We start from the raw sequence: 16,246 nt of genomic DNA on the forward strand, positions 1-16,246 counted from the left end.
CTCTCCAAATGGCCACAATGACCAGGGCTGGGGCTGGCTGAAGCCGGGAGCCTGGAACTCTTCCTGGGTCTCCCCCATGGGTGGCAGGGGCCCAAGTACTTTGGTCATCTGCTGAATCCCCAGACTCATTAGCAAGGAGCTGGATCTGAAATGGACTAGCTTAACCTGCTGTGCCACAACTCTGACCCCTGTTTTTAACTTTTATAGATATTTTTATTTATGTTATATGGATCATAGAGTATAGAATTAGTTCCTAATTAGCAAGTGAGGCTTTAGCCCTGGAGTCCTAAGCAGAACTGACTGCCTCCAGTGTGCTTCCCAGCATCTGTGATTCAAGACAAGTACACATGTGCACAAGTGTATCATGTCCATTTACAGAACCAAATTCCAGATACAACCAAAAAACAGTGAAATATCTTGGCTATTACTAAACTATTTTTGACAAGCACATTCAGGGTGTAAAAAAGTCTATCAAAAATACACTCTGGATACTTCTGAGTGTATTTTCATACTAAGTTCTACCATGAACTAGCTTCTTAAACTAACTTTTCTTTTCTAGGAAGAACTGGGACAATGGTCTGTGCTTGCCTCATTGCTAATCAGATCTTTGGTACTGCAAAGGTATGAAACATGTTACTACAATCTGTCTTGTGCTTACTGAAATCGCCAATTCTGAAACATCACTGCTAGGATGTTATGGTGACTCTCTGAGTCCCAATGGTTAAGTGAAACTGTAATTGGAGAGTGGGTCATTAGAAAGTATTGGTTGGCTCCTCCTTTGTTTCATATCCACTATGAAATTAGTAAATGACTACTTCTTACTCTGGACAAGGACTAGGGTAAAATGCGTGAGGCATAAAATTTAAGGGAATATCAAAAATCTCAGTAGTTAGCATAAATAACTTTAAATCAATATTTTAAAAATAAAAATGAATGCAAAAAAAATCATGATGTATACACTATTAATCTTTTAAATACAGGTGGGATCTAATAGGAGCAGGATTAAGTGAGGTCAGTAAAGCCAAGTTATACAAATGCAAAGTGTTGCAGGACTTCCTCATGAGAATAATATCCAGATTAATTAGATGCATTTTGCAGAGGACCTTGGCTATCCTTAAAATTGCTGTATATACACAAAAGGCTTTGCTTTCCCACTCAGAGTCTCTCATGGTTAATTACTATTTTTGCGTAGTCAATATACATAATAACTGTAATCTGTGGAAATTACTGAGAAGAGAAGGTGAGTTGTTCCCATGTCTTAAAGCAGGGCTCATTTTTCTGCCATATTTTTTGGAAGCTGCCACTTAAGTCCCTACTTCCAGCAGCTCTGGTCTGCTGGCCTGCAGTAGAGAGAAGAGTAGCTGAGGGTTATGCACAACAGTCAGCTCTCTAATCTAGCCACTTCTGTCTTATAATTTAAGATACACAAGTTTGGAAAATAGGTGTTTAAGTCATACATCATTATGTTTCAGTGAGTTGTAAAAGCAACTTACTGAATAGTGTTTCACTTCTAAAATGGAAATTAGAAAATATCAATGTTTGATGGATGTGTGTGTATGCCCATGTCTGTGTGTATATCATGGGTTTACTAAAGTGGATTACAGTTTCATTTTCTTTTCATCTTAGTCTTCTCATTTGTATACTGGAAGGTAGAAAGAAGAGTTGGATCAAATAGTTTCTAAGGGCATTCTAGTTCTGAAAGTCCACGTATGCAGGAATCTTTGAATGAGACATATCTTTGATGTAGCCTTTTTAATACTGTTATTTTGAGTAGCCTCTCTTCACAGAATGCTCCCCCTTAAGGAAATAATGTGTCCTTAGAAACTTAAAAAACATCTACTATGGGAAAGGGAAGATTGCAGATGAACCATTGTTTGTTGTTCCTTTTCTATAGGAAAGTCTTGCTTATTTTGCAAGTCGACGTACTGATCACACCATCAGTAGTAAATTCCAAGGAATTGAAACTCCCTCCCAAGTAAGTTTTCTTTTTAAAGGGGCACTTCTTTGGGGGGAGTGGGTTAAGATTAGCCCCTGACACATGGTTTCACTTTAGACTCTTCTCTGTTGGATATCAGGCAGTGGCCCTTGGGTGCCCTGCAGCAGGCTTTAACTCCTCCTCAGGACCAAAAGCTATACCTCAGTCGCTGCCCATGCTTGAGGAGCAGTGGGTCCTCCCTAGAGCATTTGATATTTGTTGTGTACAGAGTTCAGGAGTTGATTACTTTCCTGTAATAGGCAAGTCTAATACCTAAGATTCCAGGCCCCTAAAGGTTTCAGTTGCCTTTGATTTCCCCATAGAAGAGAGTGGTTGGGGAGGGAGAGGGAATGTCTATATTTTGATGGTTAAATAAAAAGGAAAATAGAGGCCGGCACCGTGGCTCACTTGGTTAATCCTCCACCTACAGTGCTGGCATCCCATATGGGCACTAGGTTCTAGTCCCGGTTGCTCCTCTTCCAATCCAGCTCTCTGCTATGGCCAAGGAGGGCAGTGGAGGATGGGTCAAGTGTTTGGGCTCCTGCACCCCCATGGGAGACCAGGAAGAAGCACCTGGCTCCTGGCTTCGGGTCAGCGCAGCGTCGGCCATAGCAGCCATTTGGGGAGTGAACCAATGGAAGGAAGACCTCTAATATACCCCAAATGCTTCTAAACTTAAAACTATCTCATTTAAGATTTATAATATTGATGTGGAGATTGCTGAATTTTTTCCTTTTAAAAAGATTATAGATAGTTTCAAACATATGCAAAAAAGACAATTATACAACAAATCCATTTTTACTCAACATGCCACTTTATCTCATAACCAACCAATCATGGTTTATTCATTCTCTCTCCTCTCTATTCAAATTCCTCAACCCTATTCCACTCTGTTTCACCAAACCTGGGTTATTCTGAAGGAAATTATAGCCATGAGTTCATTTTATCCCACAAGTATTTTGGTATGACATCTAACGTAAGGTCTCAAGAGAACCCAAAAATCTTAATACCATTTATCACATCAAATACTGTATGCCTTATAAAATCTTAATAATTTCAAATTTTGAGTTTATTTTTAAATTTTCATAATTGTCTAAGATACTTAGAAAACTGTTTCAGTTACAATACAAACAAGGCCCATACATATCATTTGGATGCTACCTCTCTTAGGTCTCTTTCTGTTTCTGTTTCCCATCTCATGTTTATTCCTTGTGATCTGTTTATTGCAGAAGTCAAAACATTTATCTGATAGAGTTTACAACAATCTAGACTTTATTGACACATGCTAAGGGTTTTATATTCTTTACCTAATTTAATATTCTCAGTAACTCTGTGAGTAGGCACTATTATGAATCCCATTTTACAGATTATGAAATTGAAGTTCAGAGAAATTAACCACTAGAACCAAGAACTCAAATCTAGATCTGTCAAATCTGAAGCCCAGTATAGTCCATGCTGTGAACAGCTTCTATTTATTGTTCCCCTAAGACCAAAGTGAGAGCTGATTGAGAATCTTTAGGGAGATGTGAATGTAGCTATAAATGAGAGACTTTGAGTGAAGTGATGGCAACTGAATAACTACACTGGGCTTTGAAAGCAGCACACAGTAACTTCTCGCCCTAGATCTTTGGTTAGGACAAAAGAATTCAGCCTTTACTCACTAATACTTTTCTCCCATACCCAAGCCAAACAAGCAAAAAACAAGATATACATACACCCTAGGATAAAAGTAATACATCAACTTACTGAAGTCCATCTTTAATCACGCTGTTTCCATGCTCAAAATCCATGATGGCTCCCTGCTGCCAATAGCAACTATATGTTCTAACCTGGCTCTCAAGATCTGCAATTTGATTTTTCAAATTTTTTCTTCATTAAGTGCTGTCACATATCCTGTGCTCTAAGACAATAAGACCCTTTGCTATTTCCCAGCTTCTCAGCACTGTGTGTCTTCATGCCATGAATCTGGTGGCAGGAGCCATGGGTATGTGAAATGTAGCTCCTTCATTGACTCTCCCCATACATCTCCCTTTCTCCATTTCTCCTTTAGTCCTGCACAGTTATCCTGACTTTAGTCCAGAACTAGCACACCATATGCTACACCTGAATGTCTTCTGATCCACTGGGATAGCAATAGAAGAACTCAGCTGCAGACTTCAGATTTGAGAGCTCTCTTGGCAAGGCCCCGGGGAAGAGGTTCCTTTATGTCAAGTGATAATTCTCCAGACACCATCACATTCTGACCCTCCCAGTGGGCCAGTCTCCTGGTCACATTACATCTATCCCTGAGTTAAGAACTTGCATGAGACTATCTCATGGCTGCTCTTTCTCATAGAAAGTACAACACTTAATTTTATTAAACTTCCCAATGGGAAAAGAAGAATCTGTGAACTTCTGAGTCCTGTTGGTTCAGTGCCAGAACTGTTCAACTTCCTTAAGAAAGACTCAAGGACAGACTTTGTATGAGTAAGTTTATCACAGAAAGGATGAAACCAAGAAAATTCCAGAACTTCTTTGCAAAAACAGAACTGAGAAAATGATAAGTAAAGAAACTCTAGCCGGCAGAGGTAAGGTAAAAATGCCCAAGAATCTACCTGAGAGATGCAGGTCTCCTCCTGAGTTTGCAAATACCATTCTTCCATTATCATAGGCTATTCTTCACCCAATCACAAAGCTTCCTGTAACTCAGTCACAACCTTGCTTCTATCCACACATGGATAATGTTGTAGTCTAAAACACAATCATAATTATAAGCACCCTATAAGCCAGACCTGATTCCTTTCTGGTTTCCTCCCATAGCACTTAGTTCAGTATTGTTTCCTAAGGTAGTTTTGAGGCCACATACATAAAAACACTCTGTCTTATAACAAAATCCAGCAAGTGATTTCTTAATTTCTTACTGCCCTTACCAAGCTCTAAGTCCTGCCCTCACAATAGGAATTTCTGATTTTCAGCTTTTCTTCCTCATGTAACCTGAAGCTTTTGTTTCTTTGCAGAGCAGATATGTTGGCTATTTTGAGAATGTGAAAAATCTCTACAACTGGACTCTCCCACCAAAAAAAATCCTCACACCATACAAAATTATCATTTCTTCAATTCATAGTAAGTGTTTTTGTATAATTGAAAAACTGGACAGAAGCAACAATGTTCCCATTCTTTGGGAAGATTTGCTTGTGGATATATACAGATGAGCTTTACTAGTACTAGGGCATCTAAAGAAATCTTTGTGAGTTTTAAACCATTTCAGGGAAGTCACGGGCATTTCAGCCTAATGAAGTTTTAACACCTTTCTCTCATAGGAACAATGAGAGTAAAATAGTTTCTCAAAATTCAAAGCCTAAAAATCATTTAAAAATTTGGGAATTTTTGTGTCAGTCTGATATTATATCCTAAGATTGTGTCTTCTTTCTTAATACCACTTTGGGTTTTATTTAAACCTTGTAGAAGGGGCCAGTGCTATGGTGCAGTGGGTTAAAAGCCCTAGCCTGAAGCGCCGGCATCCCATATGGGCACCGTTTCTAGTCCTTGATGCTCCTCCTGATCCAGCTTTCTGCTATGGCCTAGGAAAGCAGTAGAAGATGGCCCAAGTTCTTGGGCCCCTGCACCCACGTGAGAGACCTGCAAGAAGCTCCTGGCTTCCTATTGGCACAGCTCTGGCCGTTGTGGCCATCCTGGGAGTGAACCAGCGGGTGTCTCTCTGTCTCTACCTCTCTCTTTAACTGTCTTTCAAATAAATAAAATAAATCTTAAAAAAAAAAAAAAAAAAAAAAAAAAAACCCTGTAGAGACAATGCTTACAACTGTAAGGTGCAGATCTGGAAAAAATAAGGAGTTGCTCAAATTTACAACTTCTAGTTATTGTAGGTGAAGTTGTGTGGAATTTTATGGCATGATTTGCTTGTCTCAGACTAACATGAAATAGAGGCTTGGAAAACCTCAATCTCAGGGGCCAGCATTGTGGCACAGAAGGCTAAACCACTGCCTACAGTTTTATCATTCCACTTAAGTGCTGTTCCAAATCCAGATCCCTGTGGGTGCACCTGAGAGAGCAGCAGAGGATGGCCTGAGTGCTTGGGCCCCTGGTACCTACAAGGGAGACTCAGATGGAGTTCCAGGCTTCTGGCTTCACTGTGGCCCACCCCTGGATGTTGTGACCATTTGTGGGAGTGAAGCAGTAGATGGAAGATCTTTGTCTCTCTCTCTCTCTGTAACTCTGCCTTTCAAACAAACAAATAAAAGACAATCTGAGATTCCAAGATCCTGGGTGTTCAGCTTTCCACATGTCTTAGTTTGTAAACCAACTCAGGAAGGACTGTTGGACAAGTTAAAATTCGTCCTGCACCCAGGTAAATAAGTGGGCCAAACTTACTGGGATCAGTTTGATTTTTGAGTAAAAATATCTTTCAAATGGTTGTGACAACAAGAGAAAGGAGCTAGGGAGACAGAGGAAAAAGTGTGAGAGGCTCTTAGATGGGTAATGTCTGTGACTGCACACTTTCTCCAGCTTTCATTGTCTTTGAGCTCTTTCCTCTGCAAGATGTAGAAAAGTGATAATGCAAACAACTTTTCTACATAGAAATGCAAATTGGATATGTTCAGTGGAATGCAATTGGTTACTAGCCCATTTGCATCTAGTCGTGGGTTCATTGCATCATTTACTATATGCCTGTCAGTGCGTGGTACTTTGAACCAGCTAGAATATTTTATTGTTTCCTCATTAGTGTGCCTATCTTTTTAATTTTATACAGATGTTGGAAAAGGCGATGGAAGTGACCTAAAAATTCAAATAGCTACAAAACAACAGACAGTCTTTTCATGTTCATCTTCTAAAAACTGCAAGGTAAGAGAAAGCATATGAATTGAAAATTCTGAAGTTTTTTTAAAGCTCAAAGTTAAATCAACATGTTGGCCTTCTGAACCATCACTCACCACAAAGAAGATGTTATGCTGCTTTGTAGTTACCATCTAACATGGAAACCATAAGTTTAGATGCAAACCAGAGCTAAGTTAACCAAATTGTTTGAAAAAAAAAAAAGGGGGGGGGGGTCCCAAGGTATTTTCTAAAATATATATCATTGTAAATTGTGGCTTTGCCTTTTAGGTTCCCACAAATGCTGAGCATTTTACCAGGAATCTATCAAGATTTTAATTTCAGATTGTAGTTATTTTTAGCCATATTTTTTTCCTCTTGGTCATTTTACCTTTTACTGTCCAGCACTAAAATTTCAAATTGTAGCATACAAGAAAATCTCCTAGGGGCTTGTAAAGATGCAAATTCATCATCTGTGCCTCCAAGGTATGATTCAGGAAATCTGGAATGGGTCTCAGCTATCTGTAGATATAGCAATGTTCCAGATGACTCTAACCAACAGTTCTGTGAGTTAGTGTTATGAGAAACTATGCAAGCATATGGATGAAAGAGGAGTCTCTTTACCCAAAGCAATGGGACCCTAGTAGACAATGGTTTGCTAAAATGTTGAAGTGATGCCTAACTATATAGACTTTTGTGGAACAATAAGAAAGCTTCTTTCATGAGTCTAGAAACTGTAAACATTCAGAAGACCCTCCCATGCTTCTATTCCTGACACTAATCCTCCTTGTCCTGTCCCCCTGTGGTTTTTTTTTTTTTTTTTCTTTGCCTTTCCTAGCTGAGGGCATTCACCTGGTCCTGATCCTTGACATTTGTGTTTTCTTTTCTGTGACTACCCCACTCTTAACCTACTCTCAGCCATTCCCCTTCTTTACATTATTTGTTCTTTAAGTCATGGAACATATATTAATGAGCACTCACTGTTGCTACATGTAGAAATTACAATATGGACAGTCTTTAACCCAACAATCCAAACAGGTTAGTCAAATCCAAATTTGCCAAATGGAGCTTTTCCTCTGCTACTGCAGATGGCACCATCATTCTTTCACTCAGGTCTTCACATGTGGTATCATCTTTGATTCTCACTTTGCCTTGTCCACCTAAATCCAATGAGTCACCAATTCCTCTGATTATTCCTTTGAAATTTTTCTTCATTCTCCTTTCTTTTGTTTCCACTGCCACTATTTAGTCCATTTGCTCATTTGCTCTGACAAAGTTTCTAAACAATGGTCTCCTTACCTTGTCTTTCTTCTTATACATTGTAGTGGGTAGAGTCCTACAACATGCATCTTGAAGTATTGCTCTCATTGTGAAGAGCTGTATGTAGATCAGAAGACACTCAGTTTATGCACAGTTAAAGCCAGTTAGCATCTTTGGTTCAGCATTCTTATCTGAAAAATAAAGATCACATCTCAAGTGTTGTGAGAATTAAGTTAGGTAATAAAATAAAATTAATTTGTCAACTATAAATTACCAAGTAGATGTTAATTCATGACAGTAGTCAGGACACTTTGACACATAAAATACCCCTCTCCCCAATACTCTCTAGCAACTTCACTCTTATTTCCATGGATCTTGAACTCTCAAGATACAATAACCATATCCAACCTGAGCTTATTTCCATCAGCAACTTAAGCTGCAGAGTTTTTTTTCCTTGTAAACTGGGTCATCCTCGCAGGTTCTTGGAATATAATTCTAATTTCTACTTCATGTTTCTGCTTGTCTTTTCCCTCTCCTCTGTCCCCCTCTCCTCTGTCCCAATGTATGCACTAGATTCTATTTTCAGTGCTCTCTTTTATTTATTCAAACCCTTCCATACTCAACTCAGTAGCTATCTCCTTGAAGAGTCTCTACTCTATATTGCCTAATAACACCACCCCCTGCAGTTCATAACAGCACACTCAGTCTTCACCATGTAGCCTGACATTAGTTATACTATTATTCTTTACATGCACAGCTCCCTGAAAGGATTGACTGAGTCTATATCTTATTATGCTTTTCACAGGGCCCAGCATAAGTCTTTCTCATTTTGTATACATTATATAAAAATAAATCTGTAACAAAGAAATATTTAGTATAATTCCAAATCTGTTCCTCCTAGAAAGTTTATCGTTAATCACTTCATTTAACAGCCTGCAATGGAGCTTACCAATGATCCCATCAACAACACATGATTTTGGATTAAGCATTCTGTATTGCTTCTTGAATGGCAGTGTCAACTTTAAAACTGAAGATTTTAGTGTATTATCAAAAGTGGTCCAACTTATGAAAACCATAACACATTAAACAGTAATGTTTATGTGACTAAACTTAATTGAAAATAAACCAAACACTTTGCTTTTCAAAAGTGTCCCAATATAATTTTGAAACCACGTTACAGAAATTTAGACTCACAACTTTACAGAAAAGACAGTTTACATTTACTTTTTTAAAGATTTATTTATTTATTTGAAAGTCAGAGTTACACACAGAAAGGAGAGGCAGAGAGAGAGAGAGAGAGAGAGAGGTCTTCCATCTGCTGATTCACTCTCCAGATGGCTGCAACAGCCAGAGCTGCGCCAATCTGAAGCCAGGAGCCAAGAGCTTCCTCTGGGTCTCCTAGGAATGTGCAGGAGCCCAAGAACTTGGCCCATCCTCCACTGCTTTCCCAGGCCTTCACAGAGAATTGGGTTGGAAGTGGAGAACCGGGACTCAAACCAGCGCCCATACAGGATGCCGGCACTGCGGGCTGCAGCTTTACCCACTACACCACAGCGCCAGCCCCGACAGGTTATATTTATTAATATATATAGTGAGTTTGCTATGAGGCTAAGAGTACTTGATAAATACAGAAAGGCTGGATAAGTGAAAACCACTTCAGTTTTACAGATCCCATCAGCAGCTAGATTTTTAGCTCTGAATTTCATGTGTTCATTCACAGATATTCCATGATATCGAAACTGACAGAGTCATTATTGAATTGTTGAACTGTCCCATCTTATATGACGACATTAAAGTCAGATTTCTCTCTCGGGTGAGTATTCATGAAATTACTTCTGCTGTTGTAGTTGTTTCCTCTTTTGATTGATTTTGGTTTAGGATGTCTATTACTACAAATCCCAAGAGCAGAGATGAGAGACGTCAATCCATAACCAGGAATGAGAAGAAAGCATCATATCGTTAACATATTTTCAAAAAAGAAAAACACATGTAATCTAAGATTTTTTGCTCTTTTTTTAAAAAGTTCTATATAATTCACAGGTATTAATAAGCTCATTTGTGTTTTTCTAAATTCTACTTGATATATATATTATTATTCAAAAAGTTCACAAAAACCAAGGTGCTAAAAAAACATGTTTTTAATACATAGCAGTGACAACTTCTTTGTTTTATACCTTTAAAATACATTGCTATAAAGTGAATGGGACTTTGCTTTTCTCAAAGTTGATGCTTATTACAAATAGTATTCATTAACCCTATATTTAACTTATAAGAATGCCTTTCATTCTCTTTACTTGAACATATCTGCATAACATCTACTGATCAGCCATAAATTGTTGTGTTTGCATTTATTCTGCATATAACAAATTTATAATCCTCAATAGTTTCTTTTTTATGTTTTTTAAACTTTTATTTAATAAATATAAATTTCCAAAGTACAGCTTTTGGATTACAGTGGCTTTTCCCCCTAAAACCTCCCTTCCACCCACAACCATCCCATCTCCCACTCCCTCTCCCATCCCATTCATGCAAGATTCATTTTCAATTATCTTTATATACAGAAGATCAATTTAGTATATATTAAGTAAAGATTTCAACAGTTTGCGCCCACACAGAAACACAAAGTGTAAAATACTGTTTGAGTACTAGTTATAGCATTAATTCACATTGAACAACACATTAAGGACAGAGATCCTACATGGGGAGTTAAGTGCACAGTGATTCCTGTTGTTGATTTAACAACTGACACTCTTGTTTATGGCGTCAGTAATCACCCGAGGCTCTTTTCATGAGCTGTCAAGGCTATGGAAGCCTCTTGAGTTCATCAACTCTGATCATAATTAGACAAGGTCATAGTCAAACTAGAAGTTTTCTCCTCCCTTCAGAGAAAGGTACCTTCTTCTCTGATGGCCTGTTCTTTCCGCAGGGGTCTCACTCACAGAGATCTTTCAATTAGGTCTGTTTTTTTTTTTCCCCACAGTCTTGGCTTTCCATGCCTGAAATACTCTCATGGGCTTTTTTAGCTGGATGCAAATGTCTTAAGGGCTGATTCTGAGGCCAAAGTGCTGTTTAGGATGTCTGCCATTCTGTGAGTCTGCTGTGTCTCCCACTTCCCATGTTGGATCATTCTCTCCTTTTTAATTCTATCAGTTAGTAATACCAGACACTGGTCTTGTTTATGTGATCTCTTTGGCTCTTCATCCTATCATTATGATCAGTTGTGAACTGAAATTGATCATTTGACAAGTGAGATGACATTGGTACATGCCACCTTGATGGGACTGAATTGGAATCCCCTGACATGTTTCTAACTCTACCATTTGGAGCAAGTCCGACTGAGCATGTGCCGAACTGTACATTTCCTCCCTCTATTATTCCCACTCTTATATTTAACAGGGATACAAACTTCATCCATTTCATAAATCCAACTTCAGGAACACAGGGATTTATGCCACCATACCCGCTCTGCCACCCACACTCCTACCACTCTTCCTGCTCCCTCTCAGTCCCATTCCTAATTTTTTACTAAGATCTATTTTCAATTAACTTTATACCCATGTGATTAACTCTATACTAAGTAAAATGTTCAACAAATAGTATGGAAAATAAAAGTGTTCCTCAACAGTCAAGACAAGGGCTGTTCAAAGTCATTGCATCTCAAAGTGTCAATTCCACTATAATAGATTACCTTTTAGGTGCTCTGTTAGTTACCATAGATGAGAGAGAACATAAGGCATTTGTATTTTGGGGACTGGCTTACTTCATTAAGTATAATGTTGTCCAGTTTCATCCTTTTTTTTTTTTTTTTTTTTTTTTTTGCAAACAACAGGAATTCTTTTTTTTATTCATTTTATTTATTTTTTTGACAGGCAGAGTTAGACAATGAGAGAGAGAAACAGAGAGAAAGGTCTTCCTTTTTCCGTTGGTTCACCCCCCAAGTGGCTGCTACGGCAGGCGCGTTGTGGCCAGAGCACTGCACCAATCCGAAGTCAGGAGCCAGGTGCTTCTCCTGGTCTCCCATGTGGGTGCAGGGCCCAAGGACCTGGGCCATCCTCCACTGCACTCCCAGGCCACAGCAGAAAGCTGGACTGGAGGAGGAGCAACTGGGACAGAATCTGGCACCCCGACTGGGACTAGAACCCGGGATGCCAGGGATGAACCAACAGTAAACCAAACCCTAAACTAGTAGAAAAAAAGAAAAAATTAAAATTAGAGAAAAAAAATCAACAAAATTGAATTCAAAAAACAATACAAAATATCAGCAAACTGAAGAGCTATTTTTGAAAAAATAAACAAAATAGACATACTATTGGTCCAGCTAACCCAAAAAAAAAAGACAGAGTAGACCCAAATCAACAAATAGAGATGAAAAAGGAAATGTAACAAAAGAAACCACAGAAATAAAAAGAATCATTATAAGGTATCCTAATCCCCTGTTGGTGGGAATGTAAACTGGTAAAGCTGCTCTGGAAGACAGTATGGAGATACCTCAAAAATCTGAATATAGACCCACCATTTGACCCAGTCATCCCACTCGCGGGAATTTACCCAAGGGAAATGAAATCAGTAAACAAAAGAGTTATCTGTACCTCGATGTTTATTGCAGCTTGATGCACAATGCTAAGGCATGCAATCAAAATAAATACCCATCAACCAAAGACTGGATAAAGAAATCATAGGATACATACACTATGGAATACTACACGGCAGTAAAGAAAAAATGAAATCAGTTCATTTGCAACTAAATGGATGAATCTTGGAAACATCATACTTAGTGAAATAAGCCAGTCCCAAAAGGACAAATACCATATGTTCTCTCTCAACTGTGAGAATAGAGCACCTAAAACAAAATCTGTAGAAGTTACATCAACATTCACTTTAAGAAGGGATGACTTGAGCTCCCCTTATCTTGACTGTTGAAGAAAAGTTTTTGCTATTCTTTCTTCATACTATTTTTTGAACTTTTTACTTAACAGTTAACCACATATATGTATATGTATATATATATATGTATATGTATGTAAAGTCAATTGAAAATAGATCTCAGTAAAAAATAAGAGTGGGAATAAGAGAGGGAAGAGGAAGTTTGTAATTGTAAAGCTCTATAATTCTGCATATATTCCTGTGGACTTAATTCTAAGGGTACAGTTTAAAAACTTGTCATGGGACTCCAAATCCCATTAAGCCTGATGGTAAAAATCCCATCTTAGTTGTTAAAGTGATCATATTAAGTGTTAAAGTGATTATATATATATGAGATCAAGTGCCAGGTAATAATAATAGAATTAAAAAAGAGAATGTTCCAACATGGGAAGTAGTCCACACAGCAGACTAACAGAATGACAATCACTTTAATAACATTCTGACATCAGATTCAGCTCTTCAGGCTTCCTGGTCTGGCTGAAAAGCACATGAGAGCATTTCAGGCAATGAAAGCCAAGACACTGTGGCAAAAAATGTTCTACATGAAGGAACTCTGTGAATGAGACCCCAGCGGAAAGAATTGGCCACCAAAGAAGGATGTACTTCTCTCTAAAGGAAGGAGAAAACTTCCACTTTGCTTATGCCCTTGTCCAAATACTGACAGTTAGTGGACTTCCAAGGTTTCCATAGCCTAGGCAGCTCATGTCAAGAGCTTAAGGTGGTCACTGATAATCATACATAAGATAAATTGTTAGTTAAATTGGTTGTTAAATTAACAAAAGGAGTCACTGTGCACTAACACCCCATGTAGGACCTCTGCCCTCAATGAGTTTCATTATGAGTTAACTATAATACTAGTTCTCAGTTTGTGTATGTGTGCAAACTGTTGAAATCTTTACTTAGTATAGGTCATATGGTAGGTCTGTGTACAAAGTTAAGTGAAAATGAATCTTAATGGAGAATGAGACTGGCAAGGGGAGAGGGAGGAGCTGGTGGGGTGGAAGTATGGGTGGAAGGGTGGGTATGGTGGGAAGAATAACTATATTTCCAACATTGTACTTATGAAGTTTGCATTCCTTAAAAAATAAATTAAACAACAAAAAAGGCAGAGAGAAGAGACTGCCCATTGGCTAGTTTATGCCTCAACTCCCGACAAGAGCCATGGCTGGGGAAAGCTGAAGCTGGGAGCCAGAAATTCAAATCTGGTCTCCCATGTGGGTTGCAGGGACCCATCACCTGCTGCCTCTAGGGTGTGCACTAACAGGAGGCTGCAATCAGGAGCTGAGCTGGGACTTGAATCCAGGCACTCTTATATAGGATGTGGGTGTCCCAAGTGGCATCTTCACTGCTATGCCCAAAGCCCAGGCTATCCTTGAAATTCCTGATAGAAATAAAAGGACAAAGCAACAGCATTCTATTAGTCTCCTCCTTGTCTCTAGGTGTATTATCAAGGGTAGAGTTCTGCCTATTTAATGGGTACAGTTGTTAGAGCAATATATAGAGGAATAAATAAAGGAAAGACAACAAAGGGATTATCCTGTGGAACTAGTTCTTGGTATCAATTTTACTATGAAAATAACCATTTTTTCTTTAACCATGTCTTTTTAGAATCTCCCCAAATACTATGACAAATGTGCATTCTTCTTTTGGTTCAATACAGCTTTCATACAAAATAACAGGTATGGATATAATATAAATCCGATAGAAACAGCCTAATCTTCAATGCCTGTGTGTAAGATATAATGGCAATTCTTTTGCCAACTGTTATAATCTCTTCATTGCGTTTATTCAATGTGATTATTTAAAACCAGTATGAGACTCAACTGTTGCATGATCCTCATAGGCCATGCCAGAGAACTGTGTTCTAAGTTACAAAGTATTAAAACCAGAGCCTGAGTATGGTGATAACGTACTCCCAGTAAATTCAATATGATTATGCACAATACCTTGAATTCAAAATATAGCAGGTCCCCAATAAGTGCTGATCCACTTAGGAGCAATCATCAATCTATGCTAATCTAAGGCACAATTTCTGGAGGCTCTCCCAAAGGGAGAGCAAGTTCAATGGGAGAGCCTGGATCCGAGTCATGGTACTGATGTAAGGCTGCCACAGAACACACCAGATACAAGAGTTAGAGGAAAGGTTTATTATTGGGTGGGGGGAGCCAGATGGGCTGGGGAGAGAGGGCAAGAGGGTAAGAGAGGAGGAGAGCATAACAGAGAGAGGGATCAAGAGAGACAAGAAATAATTTATTAGTCTCCCAATTACACATTTTTCTAACAACTCAATCAGCAAACATTTTATTAAAAAGCATTTATTAAATGGATTTCAAAGTTATTATTCCAAAGAACTTTTTACCCATACCTGGAAACTCATTCCTGAATCTAGAAGTGCTCTACTATGGGGTTTTGTTCTGTGGGGGTGAAAAGATGATATCAACATACCCTACAACCCAAAGGAAAAAATATTTTGAAAATTATTCAAGTTAGAGTTAAGTTGGTTGCAATTGCACGTGGCTCAATTTGATATTCATCACATCCAACACTACTCCGCTGCAAATCTGAACTGGTTCGAGTGGCATCCCAAGTCCTGTAAGACAGCAGAGGGAACATCTCACACACACTCATGTGATGCACACACATTTAATGGATTTTGAGGGCGAATGCTGGATTTCATAGAAAATTTCTATCCATTTATATCTGGAAGCAAACAAACAATAAACTTTGATTCACAACATGGGCAAAGTCCCTCAAATAGAGAAACCTGGTGCTACACCTGAAAAATGGCTGTTACTACAGCATATAGTTTTGTCCTTTGAAACAATGTGTTCATACTGGAGAAGCAACATCAGATCATTTTTATGTAAGTTTCTAAAGATTTTTGTAAGCTTTACATGTACACACTACTTGGCAAAGCAATTTTTATAGCTATCATGATGTTGTTTGGCCAAACACACAAATGTCATTCTAAAAAAAAAACAAAAAACAAAAAACAAAAAAACCCACAGTATTATTGGGTTTTATTATTCTTTAAAGATTCATTTATTTGAAAGTTGAGAGATAGTGCTGTGGCACACTGCTTAAAGCCTCTGCCAGGGAGAGGGAGAGGGAGAGGATGAAGAGGAGGAAAAGGGAGAGGGAGAGAGGGATAGAAGGCAGAGGGGAGAGGAGAGAGGATGGAGAGGGATATGGAGACATAGAGGGAGAGGGAGAGCGTGGAGAAGGGAGAGAGGGGGGATAGAGGGAGAGGGAATTGGGGGGAAGAGGGAGGAGAGGTAG

General features: G+C 38.6%; 1 protein-coding gene and 1 pseudogene across 43 annotated transcripts in view; one reads left to right on the plus strand and one right to left on the minus strand.

The window, feature by feature from the left end:
* Positions 1-16,246, plus strand: part of LOC133761682 (phosphatidylinositol 3,4,5-trisphosphate 3-phosphatase TPTE2-like) — a 99,190-nt gene that overhangs the window by 61,938 nt on the left and 21,006 nt on the right. For all 43 annotated transcript variants that reach the window (XR_009866214.1, XM_062194270.1, XM_062194303.1 and 40 more), the window contains 6 exons: positions 560-621; positions 1,895-1,975; positions 4,972-5,077; positions 6,723-6,814; positions 9,765-9,857; positions 14,576-14,646. Coding sequence is in view for 42 of the 43 variants with exons in the window: in XM_062194270.1 (XP_062050254.1) it covers positions 560-621; positions 1,895-1,975; positions 4,972-5,077; positions 6,723-6,814; positions 9,765-9,857; positions 14,576-14,646 (505 nt within the window). In the remaining variant the exon portion in view is untranslated. The remainder of the gene's footprint in view (positions 1-559; positions 622-1,894; positions 1,976-4,971; positions 5,078-6,722; positions 6,815-9,764; positions 9,858-14,575; positions 14,647-16,246) is intronic.
* The window catches only part of LOC133761687 (cellular tumor antigen p53-like), a 44,299-nt pseudogene that overhangs the window by 6,696 nt on the left and 21,357 nt on the right, over positions 1-16,246 (minus strand).

The sequence above is a fragment of the Lepus europaeus genome, chromosome 6, assembly GCF_033115175.1.
Source record: "Lepus europaeus isolate LE1 chromosome 6, mLepTim1.pri, whole genome shotgun sequence".
NCBI lineage: Eukaryota > Metazoa > Chordata > Mammalia > Lagomorpha > Leporidae > Lepus > Lepus europaeus.